The 20,116-nt window shown below is 39.9% G+C and overlaps 1 protein-coding gene across 1 annotated transcript; it reads left to right on the forward strand.

Annotated features, from left to right (window-relative positions):
• Positions 1 to 9,328: 9,328 nt before the first annotated feature.
• MRPL19 (mitochondrial ribosomal protein L19) lies at positions 9,329 to 17,504 on the forward strand. Its single transcript, XM_007119314.2, has 6 exons — positions 9,329 to 9,450; positions 9,641 to 9,758; positions 12,597 to 12,715; positions 12,931 to 13,065; positions 16,648 to 16,829; positions 16,957 to 17,504. The coding sequence occupies exons 1-6, from the start codon at positions 9,348 to 9,350 to the stop codon at positions 17,176 to 17,178; spliced, it is 879 nt and encodes a 292-aa protein (XP_007119376.1). The 5' UTR covers positions 9,329 to 9,347; the 3' UTR covers positions 17,179 to 17,504.
• Positions 17,505 to 20,116: the final 2,612 nt, after the last annotated feature.

Genomic DNA, 20,116 nt, shown 5'->3' on the forward strand with positions numbered 1-20,116 from the left:
AGATCAGGAACAATACAAGGTTGCCCACTCTCACCACTATTATTCAACATAGTTTTGGAAGTTTTAGCCACAGAAATCAGAGAAGAAAAAGAAATAAAAGGAATCCAAATAAGAAAAGAAGAAGTAAAGCTGTCACTGTTTGCAAATGACATGATACTATATATATGTAAGTAATTTTTAAATCTGTTGTGTAATGCCTTAGGATAGAACAAACCACAGTATATTTAGCTGTTGATTTGTCACACTATACTTAACCATCAAGTTTCTTTCCATTTTCTGTTATAAGAAGGATTTCTTTTTTTTTTTAACATCTTTATTGGAGTATAACTGTTTTACAATGGTGTGTTAGTTTCTGCTTTACAACAAAGTGAATCAGTTATACATATACATATGTTCCCATATCTCTTCCCTCTTGGTCTCCTTCCCTCCCACCCTCCCTATCCCACCCCTCTAGGTGGTCACAAAGCACCGAGCTGATCTCCCTGTGCTATGTGACTTCTTCCCACTAGCTATCTATTTTACATTTGGTAGTGTCTTTTTGAATTATGGTTTTCTCAGAGTATATGCCCAGTAGTGGGATTGCAGGGTCGTATGGTAGTTCTATTTGTAGTTTTTTAAGGAACCTCCATACTGTTCTCCATAGTGGCTGTATCAATTTACATTCCCACCAGCAGTGCAAGAGTGTTCCCTTTTCTCCACACCCTCTCCAGCATTTATTGTTTCTAGATTTCTTGATGATGGCCATTCTGACCGGTGTGGGATGATATCTCATTGTAGTTTTGATTTGCATTTCTCTAATGATTAATGATGTTGAGCATTCTTTCATGTGTTTGTTGGCAACCTGTATATCTTCTTTGGAGAAATGTCTATTTAGGTCTTCTGCCCATTTTTGGATTGGGTTGTTTTTTTTTTGTTATTGAGCTGCATGAGTTCCTTATAAATTTTGGAGATTCTTCAATGAACATTCTTGTGTGTGTTGTGCATATATGTGAGTTTTCCTTAGGAGTAGATAAGATGTGGAATTACTGAGTCAAAGAGTATGTATACTTTAAGTTCTAAGATACTGCCAAATTTCCTGTTACCTCAGTACTGAAATCTTAAACCCTGTTAACAATGTGTGGAGTAAATACCTTGTCTCCACTTATAGTCTCTCTCTGAAGAAATAATCTTACTGTTGCTCTAATTTTAATTCCCCTGATTACAAACTAGATGGAAATTGTTTTCATATTTCATGGTCATTTATATTATTTTCTTCTGTGAATGCTTATTAATATATTACAAACTAGATGGAAATTGTTTTCATATTTCATGGTCATTTATATTATTTTCTTCTGTGAATGCTTATTAATATATTACAAACTAGATGGAAATTGTTTTCATATTTCATGGTCATTTATATTATTTTCTTCTGTGAATGCTTATTAATATATTACAAACTAGATGGAAATTGTTTTCATATTTCATGGTCATTTATATTATTTGGTCATTTATATTTACTGTTGCTCTAATTTTAATTCCCCTGATTACAAACTAGATGGAAATTGTTTTCATATTTCATGGTCATTTATATTATTTTCTTCTGTGAATGCTTATTAATATATTCTCTACAGTTCAATATTGAAGTATGTGTGTTATTTTATATGTATGATTTCTTTGTATATTATGGATATTAGTCCTTGGTTATAACTACTCAGTCTTTAATTTTGTTTATGATTACTTCTGTTATTCATATCAGTATTGATATACAGGCATACCTCACAGATACTACAAGTTTGGCTCCCGACCATCACAGTACAGTGAATATTGCAATAAAGTGAGTCACACGAATATTTTCGTTTCCCAGTGCATATAAAAGTTATGTTTACAGTATACTGTAGTCTATTAAGTATGCAATAGCATTATGTCTAACAAAACAATGTACATACCTTAATTTAAAAATACTTTATAGACAAAAAATGCTAACCATCATCTGAGCCTTCAACAAATCATAATTCTTTTGCTGGTGGAAGGTTTGAAATATTGTGAGAATTACCAAAACGTGACACAGAGACACAAAGTATGCAAATGATGTTAGAAGAATGGCATTGATAGACTCGCTCAGTGCAGGGTTGCTATAAACCTTCAATCTGTAAAAACTGCAGTATCTGTGAAGCACAATGAAGCAAAGAACAATAAAATGAGGTACATCTGTGATCAGGTTTATCAACCTCCCTCATAGTTTTTCATTTTTGTTTTAAATAAATTTTGCATGCCTGTTTTTTTTTTCTTTTAATTTTGTGACTGAAAGTTTGTGATCTTTGACCACCTTCACCCCTTTCTCCCATCCACCCACCCAGCTATAGCAAGATAGAGGGAGAGAGCGAAGATAGTGCCCACCAGTCTCCAACCCAGCATCCTGGTAGAGTGTTCTAGTAGACTCTTAGTTTGGGTGGGATAGGCTGTTTTTGCCCTGGGCCCTGGAGCAGGTGAGTTCTTGAAGACCCGTTTCTCAGATCGCTACAGTCTTGTGGAAGCAAGTCCTACTGGTTTTCAAAGCTAGATGTTTTGGGGGCTCATCTCTCTGGTGCAGGTCTTAGAATTTGGGGTGCCCAATATAGGGTTCAAATCCTTCACTCTTCAGAGAGAAGCTCCAGGTTTTGAATTCCCTCTTGATTGTGAGTTATAAACTGGGGATGAGGGTTATAACGAGATTGTATCCCAGCCTCTTCTACCCACTTCAGTGTGGTTTTCTTCTTATCTACCAGTGTGTAGTTGTTGCTTAACCAGCCTTTAGGTTTTTTCCAGAGGAAATTGTTCCATATGTAGCTATAGCCTCATTGTGTATGTGGGAAGAGGTGAATTCAGGATCTTCCTATGTCACCATCAAACTGGAATCTTCAAATATACATTCCTTTTATATTTCTCCTATGACTTTATAATTTTTATATCAATTTCTTTAACCCTCAGGAACATAATTCTATAATTGGTTAAGGATCTAAACTTTTTCTCTGTATGTATGGACACAATTTTTTGAATAATTTACCTTTCTGAACTGATTTGAATAGCCACACTTTTTATATACTAAATTTCAATATATACAAAATTTCAAGGTCAAAAGAGATATCTTGGCTAGAGATTCAAGTTTGGTAGAAATTGGCATTTACATGACATTTGGATCTTGCAAGTGAAAACAATCTCTGAGGTTAATGTGTAGAGTAAGAAGAGGAAAATTTGAAAGAGAAGACAATTAAAGAAGGACGAGGTATGGAGTAGAGATTCAGTGCCTGCTGAATCTAAACCCCAGGGGGAACCACATTCCTACCCTAGGAGCCCCATCAGGGACCCAGGTTCCTGCCTTCAGATTAGGCTCAGATCAGCCCTGATGGTTCCTGTGACTCTACTTTGCCCCTTGATATCCCTGGGTCTCTGATCAGCATTAACTCCTTTCTAGCATCACTTGTGGGAGGAGAGGTTGGTTCTTACAACTAGGGGGCACTACTGACATTTCATGCATGCAATCATTGGATGCTGGAACCATCTTGCACAAATGTAGAACTGTCTTTCTCAAAATGCCAATAGCGTCTCCTTTGAGAATCCCTGGAAGAGAGATTAGTAAGGAAGATATTGAAAATCTACCGGAGAAATGATGAAGAGCTGAGCCAGAGTAGTGGCAAATAATTCAGGGGAAAGAATAGGTATAAGGAATATTTATGTAGTAAAATCAACAAGAATTGGTCTTAGATGGATGATCCAGTATAAACAAGATGGAGGAGTCAATCAAGATTCCCAAGGTTGTACTTTGGGCAGTGGGGTGGCTGAGTATTTCATCCATCAAGGTAGAAATGCAGGAGCAGATCTGGATAGGTAAGAAATGATTAAGTCAATTAGGAACACATTGAATTTGAGATCCCTGTGGGAGATTGTATGGGAATACTCAGCAAGCCAATACTCAGATAAAAATCCAATACAGGAGACTGAGAGGGAACAGCCAGGTTTGGGAACCACTCATGGTGTATATCCATATGGATTAGTAGCCTCTGTGGGAAACATCCCACTAATACATACAGACCACTGTATTACATGCTTCTCCAGCCAAGGCTGCCTGTGGCCTTGAGGATCCAGCACACTGATAGTCTGGATGCTCTGCTATTCCAAGCCTTTTCTGTGACTTGCTCAGGTTTTACAGCATACTGGGGAAGAGGCTAGGGCTTAAAAGTGGACAGGCTCTATGAGGAAACTCTCACTATGTTCAAAGACGGAGGACATTAGCACCATCTCTGGGACACCTGAAGGATTGTCCTTGAGAATTTGGGAAATGGGGGCCCCTCAGTGACCCCCCTGAGAGAGTAATCCCAATTCCAAACCGTGAGGTCGAGAATGTGTGAGAGGTTTTAGGTGTACCTAACAGGAGTATTTGTGTACCAGTTTCAAAAATATTATCACCTGAACTTTAAGTGTGATTCCTGTGGCCGTCCATAAACCTTTCTCAAAGTTTAGGAGGCAGATTTTCCTTGTTATTTTTTTTCACATTTCCTAGATGAAGTATTATTGGGAGAGAGTTTTCCATGGGTCTCTTGAGCTCCTATGTGTCTTAGTGGGTATGCTATCCAGACCATTTCTCAAGATTGAGTTTACTATGAGCAACCTTGAGGGATAAATGTCCATGTCTCACCAGGACAAAGCACAGGCTTGTTTACTGCTTGCTATAAAAGCAAAGGATTGGGCTTCCCTGGTGGCACAGTGGTTGATAGTCCGCCTGCTGATGCAGGGGCCACAGGTTCGTGCCCCGGTCCGGGAGGATCCCACATGCCGCGGAGCGGCTGGGCCCGTGAGCCATGGCCGCTGAGCCTGTGCGTCCAGAGCCTGTGCTCCGCAACGGGAGAGGCCACAACAGTGAGAGGCCCGCGTACCACAAAAAAAAAAAAAAAAAAAAAAAGCAAAGGATTTACTAAGTTCAGTGTTCCGCAGCTGTGAAGCAAACCCATTGCATGTGCACCATCCATCTGTGCCCATGGTGTCAAGGTGTGGGGTTTGGGGGCAAAGGAAACGTTTGCAAACATACTGATGCTCATGCTGCTTACTTCTTGTGCCATCAGTAATAAAGTCCTTTGTCTCAGGAGTCTCATGTCTTCTACCAATGTCTATGAGACAAAAACAACTTATTCACTTGTAAGCAGGGGAAAATCAAATCCCAGTTCCTTCAAGTATGTGTTACTTCTGTGATAACAAAACAATCAACATTATTATACAGTTAGAATTAATTCGTCTCTAGCAAATTGTTATTTTCCTTCCATGATTCTCTAGGTAATGTTGATTAAACTGCATTGATATGTGTCTATAAACAAATACCTAAAAAGAAAGTAGAAGTCTAAGTCATTACATTTTATGAATATTTTCCTTCAGATAAAACATACTTCTCAAGCTAGTATTCCTCAAATCTTAGTGAAATTCAGTTTTCTAGTAAAAATAATTCTGGGTAGACTAGGGCTGATCCCTGCAGCCATCTCTTTCCATAGTTGGTATGCTACAGTGATTTCCCCATCTATCTTCCCATATGCCTAAAAGTAGGCATGGGATTCTGCCCACACATCATATATTCCTCCAACTCCCACCCTCCCGTTCTTCTGTAGCAGCTCAATCTGCTAATCTCTCTAGGACCAGTGGCCCTAGCCCATCTCTCCATCTTTATCTTCTGAGGTAAAATGCAAGTGAATAAGACAAGCCTGATCTCTGATCATGGCTACCAGTCGTAATTATCTTTGTCTCTCCTCCCTTTTTACTTCTCTTAAAGTTTTGAAGTATCCTTTTTGGGTGGGCAGAGAGAGCCTAAAATTAACTAATCTGAAACTTTGGTTGTGTAATTCCTTGCTATTATAAGTTAAATTCTGTTCTAATCAAGGAAGCTGGAGTTAAAAGACTTTGTCCCTCCTCACAGTACTTTGAATTCTGTCCTCAGAACATGGCTCGCTTTCTTTGAGAATTTGATTTTTTATCTGTCAACTGAAAACTGTGGAAGGCTTTAAACTGGGAAAAAACAAGGACTAGGTATGCATTTCTGAGGCACCTTTTTGGTTTTTATGTGGAGAACGACTGAAGGGAACTGGAGGCAGGAAGACCAATGAGAAGACAGTTGCAGTGGTTTTCAGTGATCCTGAGGAGAAAGAATGGTAACCTGGATTAGCAATGTGGATGGGAGGATGAGAAAGTTTAAGATATTTGAGATAGTTGATGGTGCCAGGTGTAGTTTTAGCAACTTTTCCTAGGGAGAGACATAAAGGAACCAGAAATGACAATGAGATTTTTGGCTTTAAGCAACAGATTGGATTTTGAAACCATTCCTTGAGATAGTTAATACTGGGGAGGAAGTTTGGAGGTGAACATAGTGTATTCAATATGGACACATTGAGTTTGAGGTACTTTGGGACATTAATTCACCTGGAATGACCAATAAGTAACTAAGTAATCATCTCACTCTTGTGATGCTCCAAGGACAAAGAACAAGATAAAGTCAAAGGACCAATATTGCTGGAACAAAGAGTTACAGGAGTCTTATCACTATGTCACATTGCAACCATTACAATGTCCCAGAGCCCTCCCAAGCAGCATGCCCTGTCCCTTTCCCATGCCAAATAAGGAAAGGTATTTGTCCCATTCTTCTCACGCTCTGCACACTGTAAGTATACATAGCCTGCCCAATCAGCAGATGACTCCCAGGTTCTCTTATTCCCTGGCTATAAAAACAGACCAGAAACCCTTGCTCAGGGTCAACTCCCCCTGGCTATCAGGAATTTGGCCCGCTGTTCTGGAAGTGACCCTTCCCTCTAATAAATTCTATCTTCTTTTCATTCTGCCTTGTGTCTAGAAATTCTTTTCCAACCTGCATTCGGACCACGAAAACTCTGAGTGTGAAATCCTTTCAGTGGCACACCATTGCTGAGAGTACAAATTTCAAATTTCTTAACAAGACTTACAACTTACCTTTTTAATTTTCATCTCTGTCACCTATTGGAAGCAGATAGGGTAGGGGGTCCCCAGAGGAAAAGAACCAGTTACAGCTTTTTGACATAGGCGAAGACATTTTGGGCTTATGCCATTTTGTGATCTTGAAACTGAGCAGGACCCTGTGAGGCCCCTTGGATACAAAAAGCTTTCTGTGTCTCTTGTTTCTTGTTCTTAAGAAATAGGCTTCATTCAGCTTCCTTGACCTTCCGTGAGTTCCAAAGGGCAGATTCAAACCATTACTAATCAGGGAAGGGAGGGAATGCAGAAAGGAGGAGCATTCAAGAAAAAAAAATGCAGCCTTGGGGCAGGGTCTTGGTTCCTCCTCAAGTAGTATACATAACAATATCTTTGAGTTCTTCTGCAAAACTGGGGCCCCCAACCAAGTGGAGGATGGTAACTTCAGGCTGAGTGCAAGATTCCTGGAGCATCACCCTGTTACCTCACTACCAACCAATCAGAAGAAAGTCACACACCCTGCAGCCCTCACCCCAAATTTTGCCTTCCTTTTCTGGGCCCAGTGATGGCAATCCTGTTTGGCCCCTGTGTGTTTCAACTGCTTACGAAGTTTATCTCCTACAGGGTCCAAAAGTTTCAGGACAAACTGTTGTTACTACAAGGGTGGAAGCCGTTTCCAGATATGGGATAACTTGATTTAGATCAGGTAGAGAGAGACTTCTACTCTACTGGGCAGGACTACGCCCACTCTCAGCAGGAAGTAGTTACAGAAGAAAGAAACCTCTGCCCCAATTCCCAAGAAGTATCTTGAGTATGAAGTCTCTCAGTGGGGAGTTGTTAGGGGAACCATTGACCGAAACTACCCACCCTGGCCAGGCACAATAGTAACCACTTGCATACGTTATCTTACAACAGGAGGTCCTGGTAAGGAATGCGGAACTAACAAGCTATCACCAACTGGAAGAATTTGGGAACCGTCAAAAGGAGAGAGGAGACTCCAGTCCATAAGTCCTACCAACCTCCCAGAATCCTTCTCACTGAAATCCATCTTGGCTGAATGATGCATGTGCCACCAAGAAGGACCCTGAGTTACAGTGATTGGCCAGAGACAACCCAGAAACTAACCCCATTACCATAAAACCTGAGACTGCAAGACATGTGGCAGAGTACTCTCCTGGGTTCCCTTGCTCTGCTGCTCTCTGCCCAGGTGCCCCTTCTCAATAAAGTTTCTTGCTTCATCAGCACCTGCCTCCTCCACAATTCATTTCTGAGTGTTAGACAAGAGCCCTGGAAGGGGTCCCCCTTCCACAGCAGAAGAATGCTCACAATGGAAGGGAGTGTTAGGGAGTGTTTCAAAGGAGGAAAAATACCAGGTGCACAATATAACACTAATTAATAAGTAATCATTTGTAAAAGCAATTAACTAGGAAAAGAAATCACTTGTGGGAGGCAGGTGAAAGAAAATGAGTAGAGCATAAAATAATGGAGACTAAAACTGCTTTAGCTAGCTTTTAGCTGCAACATTCTATGCTGGATTCTCCTTTACAAGCCCCTTCATGAATATGCATTATATGGTCCAACCCCCTTCATGAATATGCATGTACACTTAGCTTAAGATTTCCTCAGATTTGCTGTGCAGGGAGGCACTGCTTTGGGAAAGATCCCATGTGTTCCCCTTACTTGCTGTAAGTAATACATCCTTCCTTCTCCTGATATTGGCTTGGTGGTGTCTCTTGTCTCGACACCCAACAAAAGGCAAACCCAGTTTTCAGGGTAATATAATCCCTACCTACAGTTGCTCAGCCCAAACTCAAGTTTAGCTCCTCAAGGGAGTAATGCTCTCTGTAGTCTCAGGGACTTTGTGCCACCGCTTCTGTCAGGAACCATTTTCTTTTCCTTTTTTTGCGTTCAACAAAGTGAGGACCAGCTAGATGCTGAGAGAAAATGGTGAGCAAAAGACAAACTCCATGCCCTCAGGAGCTTACAGTATAATGGCGGAGTTAGACGCTAATCCAATAATTACACAAGTAATTAAAAATTAAGTTAAATTAAAAATTAAAATTGCAAATGACATCAGAGCTGCTAATGGAAGAATGAGAGCCTATAATGAGAATTTTGACATACTGAAGTCTTGCCTGAGAAATTGAAGATAGAGTTGATTCAAAGAGGGAGGAAATCTATCTAGGCTGAGAGAACACTCCCGTAGAGGGATATAACTTGGCACCTGCGGAGAACTAGAGAAATACAGTGCACTTTCCCTTAGATATCCGGGCCCTTGTGGGGAGTGGGGGTGGGGTGGGTGGAGAAAGACTTGGCTATTTTGTCCCTTAGCAGGCGCCATCTGACTCAGGTGACCGCGACCTTGTCGCACTGATTACTGGGAGTTGTAGTCTCGAGTGAGGGAAGCAAGCATGGCGGCGTCTATTGCCAGGGGCTGCCGGGCTACAATGGCGCTGGGCTGGAGCTATCGATGCACGTGGGCTCTGCGCCCTGCGCCGGCCTCTGTCGCCTGCCGTAAGTGCAGCGGGGCTTGCTAGCCGGGGACAGAAGGAGCTTAGGGTCAGGCTAGGGGGAGGCGATTCTGGAAGTCAGGGGCGACGTGGGAGGAGGCCTCTCGTGGGACCGCGCATTGGGGGCGATTGCAAGGTTTCGCGGGAGCTCTGGGCTGGCGCGAGCAGTCTTGACCGCTGGTGCGCTCCCGCAGAGGCCCTCGCGGGGCAGAACTGGCGGCAGATCACTGGACCTTCTGAGCCCGGCGCGTTCCAGCCACCGCCGAAACCGGTTATCGTGGACAAGCGCCGTCCCCAGCACCGGGAAAGCAGGTGAGAGCCCGGACCTGGACGCGATTCCTGCCTTTTGGGTCTGTGCGCTCTAGAATCTGTAGTTGCTTCCGAGGTCTGAAACGGGTCTTATCCTGGGGTCTGGAACTCCCAGGTAAGAGCTTGTGTGCAGGATTCATGAATGCGTGAAGCGCACCCAACTCAGGTTTGCCTTCCTCGCTTCTCCCAAGCCGGCATTGAACTTTCTCTGCAGTCATATTAGATCAGGATTTCAAGTAGGGATGCCCCAGATTTGAAGCTCTTTGGCCCATATCGAGAATTTTTCTGTGAAATACATTGTATTTTACCTGTTGACGTTAAGGAACGGATCTTTTCTCCCTAGGTGAAATGGATTGGCCAGAACTCACCCTGTTTTTTTTTTTTTTTTTTGTGGTATGCGGGCCTCCCTCTGTTGTGGCCTCTCCCGTTGCGGAGCACAGGCTCCGGATGCGCAGGCTCAGCGGCCATGGCTCACGGGCCGCGCCGCTCCGCGGCATGTGGGATCCTCCCAGACCGGGGCGCGAACCCGGTTCCCCTGCATCGGCAGGCGGACGCGCAACCACTGCGCCACCAGGGAAGCCCCTCACCCTGTTTTAGTTTCCCAACTAACTGTGTTTTAGTGTCCCTGAAAAAGCGATACGGTGGTAAAAATTTCTACTAATTTGTTTCTGAAATTTGCTCTTCAAAGCCTGGTTCACTTAAGCAGGCAGTGGTAACTTTGTAGGTACGTGTAAATTTAGATGATCTAGGATTTGCAGAAAGTGTTTCTGTAGAATTGTATAACAACCTTATAAAAAGCAAATTTTAGGGGGGAAAATTGGTGTGATTTAGGCTTTATGAAAGGGCTCTATATTGTCGATTTGATTATCTCTGCATATGTATTTGTGTTTAATTTTTAAAATATCCTGTGGTTCTAAGTTGAAATAAACTTGAATTTATGGAACCTAGAGATTCAGAAAAGATTTCTCGGTACAACTTTTTTTTAAGGTGGAAAGGAATATTTCTCTTAAATGGCAACACAATATAATTCAGTTAAATGGGAGTAACTACTTTGGGAAACAATTTGACAAAATTTAGTAAGTTTGAGGTTGTCTATACCTTCCCACCCAGACAGTATACAACTTAAGGAAAGTAATATGTACAAGGAGACATGTACAAAAATGAACACAAAAGTAATGTTTGTAATAAAAGTTTAGAAGCAGCCTAGATATCCTTCAGTAGGTGAATGAGCAAATACATTCTCATAATGGACTATTATACAGCATGAAACATGAATGAACTAGAGTTAACATGGATGAACTTCAACTATGATGTGTGAAAAAAGCAACCTGCAGAAGAATTGAAAAGTCTGATAGCATTTTTGTATTGCCCAGACATACATACATATGTAAAGTATAAAAAAATATACAGGGGAAATTCTCTGCTTTCACGGAGCAATCAAACCTAGTTTTCCCAATAGCCGTTCAAGCTGACATTATGTGTCTCCTGATGTGATGGAATAAGAAGATCACATCATCACCTCTGTAATATTTTTACCAAAAATGTATATCCTTGGTCTAGGCATGTGGAAACAGTAAACAAATTCAGATCCAGGGATGGTTTATAAGATGATCAGCTTTGACTCTTCAAAAAACTCAATGTTACAAAAATACAAATATAGGGAAGTGTACTAGTTTAAGAGACTAACAACCAGATATAATATGTGAAGCTTGATTGTAGCTTGGATTGAGCAACAAACAGCTATAAAAGACCTTTTCCAGGACCAATTAGGTACATTTAAATGTGAACTGTATTAGATTATACTACTGAATTAATGCTGAAGTTCTTAGGTGTCATAAAGGTATTGTGATAAATGTAAGAGAAAGTCCTTATTCTTAGCAGAAGCCTTCTAAAGTTTGAGGGATGAAATGCCTTGCTGTTTGACATTTTCAAATGGTTCTGGAGAAAAATTATATGTACATATAAAGCAAATACGGCAAAATGTTGGCAGTAGGTGAAATTAGGTGAAGTATATATGGGTGTTCATTGTATTACTATTTCATCTTTTTGGTAGGTTTGAAACATTTTAAAGTAGGAAATTGAGGAAAAGGAAGAAATTCATAGGAATAATCATCACACCAAATTTAGTTAATTACCCCACAGTAATTAACTGTGGGGGTAGGGAGGGGTGCACAGGGGCATCAACTACATTGTTAATTTATTCCTTGAGATGGGTGATAGGGACATATATTTTCATTGTAATGTCATTTATACTTTTCTACAGATTAGATATTTATAATGACTTTAAAATCAGTTTGCTAATAGGGAGATTATTTTTAAAGTTAGTTTACAATTGATGATTTATATGTTTATATCTTTTCCAACATAATTTACTATAACATGTACAACTCAGAGTGAGGCCTGTGGGTCACAGGCTTTGGAATCTGACAGACATGATAAGTTTATAGCTAATGTAGTAATAAGTCTGTTAATCTTGGCTTGATAAATTTATAGCTAATGTAGTAGTAGGTCTGTTGTTTACCATCTCCAAGCTTCATTTTCTTCATCTGTGAAAAGTAGATGATGACACCAAACTCACCTTGTTGTTATAGGGATTAAGTTATGCTATAGATGTTTAATAAAGCTTTTAACACAATGACGGGTGAGTACTCAGAAATTGTTAGCTATTTTCATGAGAATTGACAACAATTTTAGAAATAAGATGGACTTTTCTTATTTAGAGAAGGAAGAATAAAACATGTCAGCATCCTAATCTTTCACTTTTTTTGGTAAAGCAATGGTTTCTCTTTTAGTGGTCTTTTAAGTTTGCTTTTAATTTATTTTACTCTATATTTTTCACAGGTTCTTGAGTCCTGAATTCATTCCTCCAAGGGGAAGAACAAATCCTCTGAAATTTCACATAGAAAGAAAAGATATGTTAGAAAGGAGAAAAATACTCCACATTCCAGAGTTCTATGTTGGTCAGTAAGAGCTGGATGCTTTTATTATTAGTGGTTGGAGGGTTAGTTTTTCTCGACAAGGAGAAAATTGTTTTTCACCTATCTGTGTTTTGCCCATATGAGGTACTTATTCATAATAGTATATTAAAATATTTAAGAAGTTTGAAGTTACCTGGAAATGCTGTTGTTTGATTCTGCGTCTCATGTAAAAGTTCACTTTTCTTTTGAATTTGGAGGAAGCATTCTTCGTGTTACTACTGCTGACCCATATGCCAGCGGAAAAACCAGCCAGTTTCTGGGAATTTGCATCCAGAGATCAGGAACAGGACTTGGAGCTACTTTTATCCTTAGGAATACTATTGAAGGACAAGGTAGGTTTCATTTCATTATTTCGATTTTCTGGAAAATGTTATCTCAGGAGTCTTTTTTATTTTCTGCATCCTGGGTGAAGACATCTGGAACTTGAAAGTGAAAGGGAGCTTGGAGGGATGACATGGAGCCTGTGGCCTAAGAATGGTATGAGAATTGAGGTTGCTGAGTAAATACAGTTGGTGCTTTGCTTTCTCCTGAAGGCTTCTTTTTTATTTTATTTTATTTATTCATTTTTTTGTGTGTGGTACGTGGGCCTCTCACTGTTGTGGCCTCTCCTGTTGCGGAGCACAGGCTCCGGACACGCAGGCTCAGCGGCCATGGCTCACGGGCCCAGCCGCTCCGTGGCATGTGGGATCTTCCCGGACCGGGGCACGAACCCGTGTCCCCTGCATCGGCAGGCGGATTCTCAACCACTGCGCCACCAGGGAAGCCCCTGAAGGCTTCTTTTGTTACAGGGACAACAACCATTAGAAGTAGACTTTCCAAATCATGGCAACATCAAAGGAGGAAACAAGTGACTATAAAGCAGTACGGGGACATTCATTTTAGGAGCAAATAACCCTTGAAAACATTAAGATAAGCATAATGATGTCCTTGCAAGTTAACTTTCTCCTAAAATGAATGGCCCACATTTTGCTTTATATTACAACAGTCACCACAATTATTAGTTTTATAAGAATTGGAGGAATTTTTTAAAACGCAAAATTACATTTGCTATGCCAATAAGATAGGGGAACAAGTGGTAAAATTCTAGAAAAATTATGAATCAAAATGGCAGGAACATGGATGGACTTGGAGGGTTTTATGCTAAGTGAAATAAGTCAGATGGAGAAAGACCAGTACTGTATGTTATGACTTCTATGTGGAACCTAAGAATACAACAAAGTAGTGAATTTAACAAAAAAGAAGCAGACTCACAGAAATAGAGAACAAACCATTGGTTGCCAGTGGGGAGAGGGAAGAGGAGAGGGGCGATATAGGGGTAGGGGATTAAGAGGTACAAACTGTTATGTATAAAATAAGCTACAAGGATATATTGTACAACATGGGGAATATAGCCAATATTTTATAGTAACTATCAATGGGGTATAACTTTTAAAAGTTGTGAATCACTATGTTACATACTTCTAACATATAATATTATATTGCAACTATACTTCAATAAAATAAATATGAATAAAGCTAAAAAAAATTTTTTTTAAGAAATAAAGACCAAAAAAATTGGCAGGAACAGTACATTTTTCATACTTAAAATTGTGTGCTTCATGGTCCCCAACAGTGAAGTAGTATATTGAAAGAAATTGAACATGTGAGAATCGTTGCTGTCTTCCTTATCCTTTAATGACCTGTGGTGCTGTGCATGTAGGAACTCAGCAGAACTTGATTACAGAAACTTGGACCTCCAGTCAGTTTGTGTACTTGGAGAAATCTTGTAATAGAAAGGGAGGAGCAAAGGTGTGATAGACCTGAGATGATTTTTTTCTTTAAAATTGAGATAATAGTTTCTACTTCCCAGGGTTGTGGTCAGTTTATTGTGATGTTCTATATGAAGTACTGGACACAGAATACTCAAAAGTATTAGTTCTCTCTTGCTATTTTCTACCATTAACATTTTGACTGTTTGTGACCTGCCTGTACCTTCCCCATTGATACTTTCTACTTTGATGATTCTTTCTAGTCCATTGGCTTTAAATACCATCCATGTGGTATTAACTTCCCAGATTTATGTGTCAAGGACTGACCCTTTCCTTGTTTCAAATTTGCACATACAACTACCTATTTTGATATCTCCATTTGGGCATCTTATAAGCATAAAACAAGTTCAAAACAGAACTCTTTGTTTCCTTCACAATGTGTTCTTTTAACAGTTTTTTCTATTTCCATAAGTTGTACCACTCCACACCCATTTATTTAAACCCAAAACAGGAGCTATTTTTAGTTATTCTCTTTCACACATCCAGTCAATCAGCAAGTTTTCATGGCTCAATTTCCAAAAATTTTATCCCAATTTTGCCTGTTTCTCCATCTCCATTGCTACCACTCTTGTCCATGCCACCATCATCTCCTGCCTGCAACTGTGCAGTATCTCTGGCTTACTTTCCTGGCCCACCAAGTTACTATGCTCCAGCCAAATGGACCTTTTTCTAGTTTTTCCAACATGGCAGGTTTATTAAGACCCCAGAGCCTCTGCATTTGCTGTTCTTTCTACCTGGAGCATTCTTGGCTCTTTACAGTATCAGCTTAAATGTTATCTTTTCAGAGAGGCTTTCCCTGACTATACTATTTAAAGTTGCCCCTGGGAATTCCCTGGTGGTCCACTGGCTAGGACCCGGTGCTCTCATTGCCAGGGGCCCAAGTTCGATTCCTGGTCAGGGAACTAAGATCCCGCAAGCCGTGCGGTGTGGCATGCATGCATGCATGCATACATACATACATACATACATACATACATAAATTTGCCCCCTCCCCAGTCACAATGTCATCACCCTGTATTGTCTTCACTATATGAAAGTACCTTGTTGGTTTATTTATTGTTTGTCGTCCACTGGAATGTAGGCTTTATGAGAAGAGAAGGATTTTACCTATTTTGATTTTGCTATAGGCACAACTCCTAAATCAGTGCCTATAACAGAATAGATGTACAGTGGATACTGGATTAAATCCTGATATTAAACACTTGATGTTGACGTTGATCATATGTTTTACTATTTATATTTCTCTTGGGATTATTCCAGGAAACCTCAGAATACACTCTTCCCTTTAAATGTTTGATGATACAGATGATATATATTAACCTTTTATGTCAGCATATTGGAAACACTCAAAACTGTTTCTCCTATGGAGGGCTCCAGAGTGTTAACAAACCTAGGCCATCTTAAGAGGACTTCTAAATCAAGTTAGAACTTAAAAATGTGCTTACTCTTTTTGCATCATTAATTCTGTTGCTCAAAATGTAGAAGATAGAGTCAAAATATAGAAGATAGAGTTTTATTTAAGTAATTGGGAAATAAACAAGAACATAACAAAGTGAAGAATTTATTCAAACTTCCAACTAATTTAATACTATCAAAATCAAAGAAATAAATGGCTCAATATATTTATAGAAGACAGTTTTCTTTAGACTTTATTATTCTAATTAAGGTTTTCTCATTTTTTAATCTACATGGATTTGTTCATTTCTGTTTCTTTCAATAATCTTCATTTTAAAGATTACAAATTTATATCATATTTCCTACATGCAAAACCCTGAGCTAATTCCTTCATGAAATAGCTTTTTTTTTTTTTTTTTTTTTTTAATTTTTTTTTTTTTGCAGTATGCGGGCCTCTCACTGTTGTGGCCTCTCCCATTGCGGAGCACAGGCTCCGGATGTGCAAGCTCACCGGCCATGGCTCACGGGCCCAGCCACTCTGTGGCATGTGGGATCCTCCCGGACCGGGGCATGAACCCGTGTCCCCTGCATCGGCAGGCGGGCTCTCAACCCCTGCACCACCAGGGAAGCCCTGAAATAGCTTTTTTATAATATGAGGCATATTCAGGAATCTGAATTTAGATTATAAGAATATGTTTTCTTCTCTTTTAGGTGTTGAGATTTGCTTTGAACTTTATAATCCTCGAATCCAGGAGATCCAAGTAGTCAAATTACAGAAACGGCTGGATGATAGCTTGCTATACTTGCGAGATGCCCTTCCTGAATACAGCACTTTTGATATGAATATGAAGCCAATAGCACAAGAACCTAGCCAAGAAGTTCATGTTAATCAGGTATAAGTTGTACATTTGGAACTGGAAGTTCAAGTATAAACTAAGAATCATCTTAAAGAAAACTTTTAGAAGAATTTTTGCTTGCAACTATCAGCCTAATTTGTTCCTTTCCTTATCTCTTCCTTAGCTGAAAGTAAAAATGAAGCCCAAGCCGTGGTCCAAACGCTGGGAACGTCCAAAATTTAATATTAAGGGGATCAGATTTGACCTTTGTTTAACTGAAGAGCAAATGAAAGAAGCCCAGAAGTGGAGTCAGCCATGGCTTGAGTTTGATATGATGAGGGAATATGACACTTCAAAAACTGAAGCTGCAATATGGGATGAAATTGAAGCATCGAAAAATTCCTGATCTGAGAATGAGTTTGGTTACTTGCAGAGGATATACTGACTCTCAGAGAATTTACTTAGAAACCAATTTAATCTCATATATAAGGACATAGTCATTAAATCAACCAAACATTCATTATTTTATGAATATTATTTTAAAAATTAGCGCACCAGTATATTACTTTAAAAAGAAAAATGTACATGCCAAGTGGTCTGGTGTGCATTCTGTTAATGGAGGCAAAGCTACAATAGAGTCAAACTGTTGCCAGAATGGTCTTCATTGAGCTTGGAATCTGAGCAAGGAAGTGGATAGGATGATTTTTTAAATTTGTGAAGTAAATTATAAATTCAAAAAGTGTATGATTTAAAGAGTAATAATAAAATGAGCATTCATATACCCACCATCAGGTTAAGAAGTAAAACATTTGTAATATCTAAGAAGGTCAAGAAATAGAGCATTTACTAGAATCTAAGGAGACTCTTGTGTGTTGTAATTGCATCCCTCCCCTCTTCCAGATGTAGGCACTATCCTGACTTTGTGTTAATAATTCCTTTGCATTTCTTTTATTTTATTACATACACATACACTCTTAAACAATATATTTACTTTTGAAAAACCTGTTGGCAGGTATAAAAGGACAACATTGTCATTATTACATGAAAGCTTCAGGGAGAGCATAACGAAGTCTTTGGGTCATAGTCTGACTTCAGCTTCCATGAGAGTTTACAAAAGTCACTTTTGAGGAAGTTCATCGCTAAGGTCATGAGTGAGTCCTGCTAAATAGAAGGCTTACCAGAGGGTATCTGGAAGGGCCTGTAGTGTGGACTGCATAATAGATGTCTGACAAAAATGTGGTCGGAGGGAGTAGACTTCTTTGTATTTACTGGTTCTCAGTCCATGAGGAATTAAATTCTAGCTCAAAGGAGTAGGTCAAGACAGTACTTCCATAGGGTGATGTGAGTGTCTTTGCTGATCCTTGTAGCTGAGATCTAATGGAAAGCTGGCATGTAATCATACATGGTAAAGACCAACCTACAGATAATTAGGACCAGTTTCACCTGGGCATGCTGTTCCTCAAGTTTTAAAGAGTATAGTACTAGCACTGATCTTGATGAGGGTAACAATTAACCTGTCTCTTGAATCATTCTGCTTAAATCTATGTTCTTGTGCCTAAGCTTTTGGGATGTGCATTTACTCCTGTGCTGATCTGTTTTCTGGATTTTTTGTTTTCCATTTTATTGGCTTTATTGTTTTCCATTTTGGTGAAGCACACCCTTTGTTAGCTTCTAGAGAAAGTATCAATATATAGGTAAATTTTTTGACCTTGCATATCTATCATATTTGATTGATATTTTATAAAATTCTGGGTGGGAGATAATCCTTCAGAATTTTGGAGGTATTGCTTCATTGTCTTATTTCCAGTTGTGTTGAGAAATCCAAAACCATTTTGATTTCTGCTCTTTGAATGTGACTTGAAAGCTTTGTAGAATACCTTGGTTCTCAGGGTAGTGCAATTTCGCAGCGACGTGCCTTGGTGTGGGTCCATTTTTATTCATTATCTTAGGTGTTTGATGAACCCTTTCCATGTGGTAGCTCATATCTTTCAGTTCTGGGAAACTTTCAGTGTTCATTGATTTCCTCTCCTCTGCTTCTCTCTTTCTGGAACTGATATTTTGATATTGGATTGGATCTCTGTTTTCCTACCCTCTCTCCATCTCTTCTTTAGCTCTTTGATTCAGTCTTCCAACTCTGCTATATTTTTAGATCTCAAGATCCCTTTATGATTTCTGAATGTTCCTTTTCTTATATAGTACTCGGTTCTTATTTTATATTCTTGTCTATGGATTTGTTCTGTTACCATTGAGGATGTTTGTGATAGTGTTTGTATTTGTTTTTAATATTTATTTATCTTTATTTTTTTTGGCTGTGTTGGGTCTTAGTTGTAGCACACGGGATCTTCATTGAGACATGCGGATCTTTCGTTGGCAGTGTGTGGGCTTCTCTCTAGTTGTGGCACAGTGTCCAGAGCCTGTGGACTCCATAGTTGTGGTGCGTGGGCTCTGTAGTTTGTGGTATGCGGACTCTCTCATTAAGGCACATGAGCTCAGTAGTTGTGGAGCACGGGCTTAGTTGCCCCGTGGCATGTGGGATCTTAGTTCCCTTAGCAGGGATTGAACCCACGTCCCCTGCATTGGAAGGTGGATTTTTTACCACTGGACCACCAGGGAAGTCCCTGTGTTCTTTCTTTTGAAAATTGTTTTTCTGTAGAATCTGTTAACTCCAAATTTCTTCTCATGTATTTATTTCTTTTTCTATGTTTTAGGCTTTTCTAGGACATCTGGCAATCCTTGGCTGTCTACTTATGGTAGACATATAGTGGACTGTAAAGCTGATTAGAAGCCTTGGACTTGTGGAAGGGGTTTGCTTTAGGGTTATCTGGGTGGGCTTTTTTTGGGAGTCCCCTCCTCCACATGAATATCTTGCTTTGGTCAGATTCTCCAGAGTAGAGGTTTCCAATCTCCTTCCTGGAGGCTAAGGGTCTGTCTGCTAGTGTTCCAGTTGCCATATTGGAGAAGAACGGGATTTCTGGCACTCTCATTTTTATGGCCATCCTGTCCATCCACTCCCACACATACACTTTTGACTTAGTACCCAGTGCCTGCAGTCCAGAAAACTGCTTTAGCTGCTCTAGAGAATAAACCTCTGGATTTTAGCTGGTGTGGGCGAGGGCCAGACAAGCAGTGGTGGGGAATTGGGAAAGGGATATCAGGAATATAACCTCCAAATAGTTTTCATCAGGTTCTCATTATTTTAGCCTCTGTCCAGTACCCCCTGAGGTACTGCATCTGCTGACTGGCAATTGTGAGAGGTGAACTGGGTTGATTCTCATCTTTCTCCACTGCTGGCTTGATTTGCCTTTCTTGAGTCTGCCAGTCCATCCATATGCTTTTTCAGCTTT

Source organism: Physeter macrocephalus, chromosome 12 (assembly GCF_002837175.3).
Source record: "Physeter macrocephalus isolate SW-GA chromosome 12, ASM283717v5, whole genome shotgun sequence".
NCBI lineage: Eukaryota > Metazoa > Chordata > Mammalia > Artiodactyla > Physeteridae > Physeter > Physeter macrocephalus.

Bases quoted from the DNA above. Each gene is read 5' to 3' on its own strand.
- MRPL19 (XM_007119314.2), top strand. From the start codon at position 9,348: ATGGCGGCGTCTATTGCCAGGGGCTGCCGGGCTACAATGGCGCTGGGC. The intron at 9,451-9,640 runs GTAAGTGCAGCG...GCGCTCCCGCAG, and splicing joins GCCGGCCTCTGTCGCCTGCC to AGGCCCTCGCGGGGCAGAAC. The intron at 16,830-16,956 runs GTATAAGTTGTA...TCTCTTCCTTAG, and splicing joins AAGAAGTTCATGTTAATCAG to CTGAAAGTAAAAATGAAGCC.